This window comes from Oncorhynchus kisutch, linkage group LG1 (genome assembly GCF_002021735.2).
Source record: "Oncorhynchus kisutch isolate 150728-3 linkage group LG1, Okis_V2, whole genome shotgun sequence".
In the NCBI taxonomy this organism is placed as follows: Eukaryota; Metazoa; Chordata; class Actinopteri; order Salmoniformes; family Salmonidae; genus Oncorhynchus; species Oncorhynchus kisutch.
Window position 1 is genome coordinate 66,067,509 of NC_034174.2, and position 4,177 is coordinate 66,071,685.

A 4,177-nucleotide genomic window follows, 5' to 3' on the forward strand; every position below is an offset into this window, starting at 1 on the left:
ACGCCATAACGATATCGCTGTCATAATAGTTTTATAACTAGGTCTATATTAAGAACAACAGTAATGATATGGTGCCTTTGGGTTTCAAGTGTGTTTCTAAGTGATGGACAACTTGCCCTTTTTTTCATGGCATATTTAATGACCGATTCATGGTTTTCCTTGCATGTCAATGCAAGTGGAAGTTAGAGTTGGGGGACCTTGGCCTTGGATACAGGTGTTATGACAGGGTTGTAGACTTCTGTAACAACAACCACTATTGAATGTCTGAGTTATACTTTATTGTCTCTCATTTCCAGGTGAACGATTAGAATATTGATGCGCCCCATTCTGGCACCGAGCATCCATTACGCATGGAGTTTCCATCGTCTTTTTCAATCAATCAAGGGATCCATCTTGGACATTGTTATCAGATATTGCTCTTTTACCATTTTGGCTACATAGACCTTTGTCTATAAAAGACCTGACATAGGCAACTGGCAATATCATTCGCACTTGCTGACTTCGTTTAGTACAAACTGTTACGTACGATCACCTCTCTTTTAAGGTAATTGCCACTGTCATTTTCACACAAAAAATTGCTTTTTGCATTCCCTACTTTTAATAATCTAAAGCTATATTGTAAGAAAACTCTTATTCTGCGTCCAGGCATGGCAATGAGTGGATTGTTGGTGTGCGTCCTCATGGCAGCGCTAGTGGGGGTTGGTTTGACATTACCCGTATCCAAGTCGGATGGCAACACCAAACAGGGTGGGATACTGCCAAAGCTACTGGACAGGAGGGAGGCAGTGAGGAATGCTGCGGAGAACATCGCTAAGCGGGAGCAAGACCCTCAAACGAGCATAGCACGGATGGAGAGGATGTCGCACCTGTCGGAGGACCAGCGCGAGTTCATGTCCAAGCAAATCATGCAGGCCATCTCAGGTAAGTGGTGGTGTCGAGTCAAGTGGATGTGTGAGAGAGAAAGAGAGATGCCAACATCTACTGTGGCACATTTGAAGTGCATCGTTGTTCGCTTGAGCACTTTAAATCCACAATTAACTTTTGTTTGGTTCATGTAGGTTTGTATTGTTCGCAGAGATGATGAACGAGTGTCCGGACCGGGACTACCAAGGATGGGTAGACTTTGGACGGCGGCGGAGTGCAGAGTAGAGATGTACCACAGGCACATATTCAGTTACTCAGGAATCCATTCCTATTTTAAGTAAATTGTATATTCTAATTGGATTATGTCATGAGTTTTGCTTTTAATCCAAGTGTCATAATAAACATGTTTGCAGTATGTATGTCTACAGACATTTCTTGATTTCATTTAGGACAATGGCCGGGTTTCCATTTAGGATATGGGTTGGTTTCCCGGACACAGAATCTACATGAAGTATTCTTTCTAGTCTAGGACAAGGCTTTATGTGTCCGGGGAAACTTGTGTTGTGCTTCCCTTGCCAGCCACAAAATTAAGGAAATTAGAAGGGGGATGGGGGATTTCGGCATGGCTATTTTCTTTGCTGCGAAAGCCCCCCCCCCCCCCCCCCCCAAATTAAATCTTTGCATAATAAGATATAAGATGACAATAAATCAAAGGCAATAAATAATATAAACAAATATTGGAAAGCTGTAACAGCTCGACTGAACATTTGGTCCACTTTTTATGGAAAGTTTTCCAGATGATCCGTCGCCTGGAATTTAACCCTAACCTAGTCCTGACAGGCAGCGCAGACATAATCCTCCAATGATGTGACGGTCTTCATACAGGACTGGTGGAACCATCGTGGGCAGCGGTCACAACCAATCTGAAATGTATGATGAAAAATGTTAATATATTTAAAACATTAAATACATTTTCTTGAATTACAATTATTTCATTTTCAGACAAAGAGGATAATACTGCCTCTAGAAATATTACTGCTTATAGAAATTCGTACTCCTAAAAGTGTGCATTTAGAAGTGAACAAGCAATTACCTAGCTAGTGTCTTCCTTGTTATTGTCCACCTCCCTCCAGAAGTGGCATAGTTGGCTCAGGTCATCTAGCAAAACATAATGTCAAGTAGTCTATACATCTTTACATGTATTTTTCTGAGCACACAGGGAACAAGGTAATAGTATAGGTTTCTTGTAACGGAATTATTTATATACACGTGTTTTAGTGGCCATCTAGTCAGAAGAAGATTCATATTAAATGTTTTTTTTATCTGCAATTATATTAAATTAGAAGGAGGAGAGTGACTGCTATTTCTTCTCTCATGATGTTACATCTTTGTCCATATTTGAAAAGACAACTAACTCCTCCTTCAGAACACATTCAGCAAACTGGGGAATTCTTTTTTATTGCCATTTCAGTTATCCCCAACTAAATTGTTACACTTAAGATTCTAATTCGAAGCATAAAACGACGCAGCTATAATATAATTTGACTGTTCTGTTTGGCCTTTTAGTCCGTATACTTTCAGTAGGTTAATTGTACATGACTTATACTCTCATCCTTACTTTCAAGGCAAATACCCCACAAGAAGTAACATCTTGTTGCCATGGGTGAGGAAGGGTACCACATGACCATCTGATAATACACCCCTTCTCTCTCAGGAATGATCTGAGGGGGGGGTTGATGGAGGTGCTGGGGTGTGTCCTATTGAGGGCGAATGGACCTATTGGGGTGGGGATTCTTCATGGAGGCACATTCCATCATAGTTTTGTTTATTATATTATTAGACTTTTTTACATTTATTTTTTAAATTCTATTATTATAACAGTTTCCTGTGATTATGGATATGCACTCATGTTTACTTATATATTTGAACTTTCTTTTTCACCCAGGAACTACTGTACCTACATTCTTAAGAACTAAAACAGAAAGTGTAATTTTGTTTTAGGAAAAGCCTTAAGAGGGAAAAGCACGATGGGATGGGGGATTGAGGGATGGGTAGAGAGAACAGTAGAGGGCTCTGAAAACTATTATTGCTGAAATAACCACTTCCTTTTGTGACTAGAGTCTAATACTTCCTGTGGCACGCATCAGAGGGCATGATAGGTCACCAAAAATTATTCTGAAGTGTGCCAGGCCTTGTAGTCCCAAGATAGAAGCAGCAAGAAAATAGCCTTCCCGAAATCCAAGTCTCTCACTGTTGCCGCTTGCTATAGACCACACTCTGCCCCCAGCTGTGCCCTGGACACCATATGTGAATTGATAGCCCCCCATCGATCTTCAGAGCTCGTGCTGCTAGGTGACCTAAACTGTGACATGCTTAACACCCCGGCCATCCTACAATCTAAGCTTGATGCACTCAATCTCACACACATTATCAATGAACCCACCAGGTAGAACCGCAACTCCGTAAACACGGTCACCCTCATAGATATCATTCTAACCAACTTACCCTCCAAATACACCTATGCTGTTTTCAACCAAGATCTCAGTGATCACTGTCTCATCGCCTGCATCCGTAATGGGTTTGCGGTCAAACAACCACCCCTCATCACTGTCAAACGCTCCCTAAAACACTTCAGCGAGCAGACCTTTCTAATTGACCTGGTCCGGGTATCCTGGAAGGATATTGACCTCATCCCGGCAGTAGAGGATGCCTGGTTATTCTTTAAAAGTGCCTTCCTCATCATCTTAAAAAAGCATGCCCCACTCAAAAAAATGAACCAGGAACAGATTATAGTCCTTGGTTCTCTCCAGACCTGACTGCCCTTGACCAGCACAAAAACATCCTGTGGCGTTTTGCATTAGCATCGAACAGCCCCCGTGATATGCAACTTTTCAGGGAAGTTAGGAACAAATATACACAGGCAGTTAGGAAAGCTAAGGCTAGCTTTTTCAAGCAGAAATTTCTGTAGCACAAAATCAAAAAAGTTCTGGGACACTGTAAAGTCTATGGAGAATAAGAGCACCTCCTCCCAGCTGCCCACTGCACTGAGGCTAGGAAACACTGTTACCATTGATAAATCCACAATAATTGAGAATTTCAATAAGCATCTTTCTATGGCTGGCCATGCTTTCCACCTGGCTACCCCTACTCCAGTCAACAGCCCTGTGCACCCCACAGCAACTCGCCCAAATCTTCCCTACTTCTCCTTCACCAAAATCCAGATAGCTGATGTTCTGAAAGAGCTGCAAAATCTGGACCCCTACAAATCAGCCGGGCAAGACAATCTGGACCCTCTCACTCTAAAATGATCTGC

General features: G+C 41.9%; 1 protein-coding gene across 1 annotated transcript; it reads left to right on the forward strand.

Moving 5' to 3' along the window:
• Positions 1-356: 356 nt before the first annotated feature.
• On the forward strand, positions 357-1,279 carry LOC109895753 (cholecystokinin-like). Its single transcript, XM_020489751.2, has 3 exons — positions 357-544; positions 646-921; positions 1,076-1,279. Exons 2-3 carry the CDS (start codon positions 648-650, stop codon positions 1,147-1,149), a joined length of 348 nt encoding a protein of 115 aa, XP_020345340.2. The 5' UTR covers positions 357-544; positions 646-647; the 3' UTR covers positions 1,150-1,279.
• Positions 1,280-4,177: the final 2,898 nt, after the last annotated feature.

Coding starts and splice junctions, on each gene's coding strand:
- LOC109895753 (XM_020489751.2), top strand. CDS start 648: ATGGCAATGAGTGGATTGTTGGTGTGCGTCCTCATGGCAGCGCTAGTG. Junction 922..1,075: donor AATCATGCAGGCCATCTCAG/GTAAGTGGTGGT, acceptor TATTGTTCGCAG/AGATGATGAACGAGTGTCCG.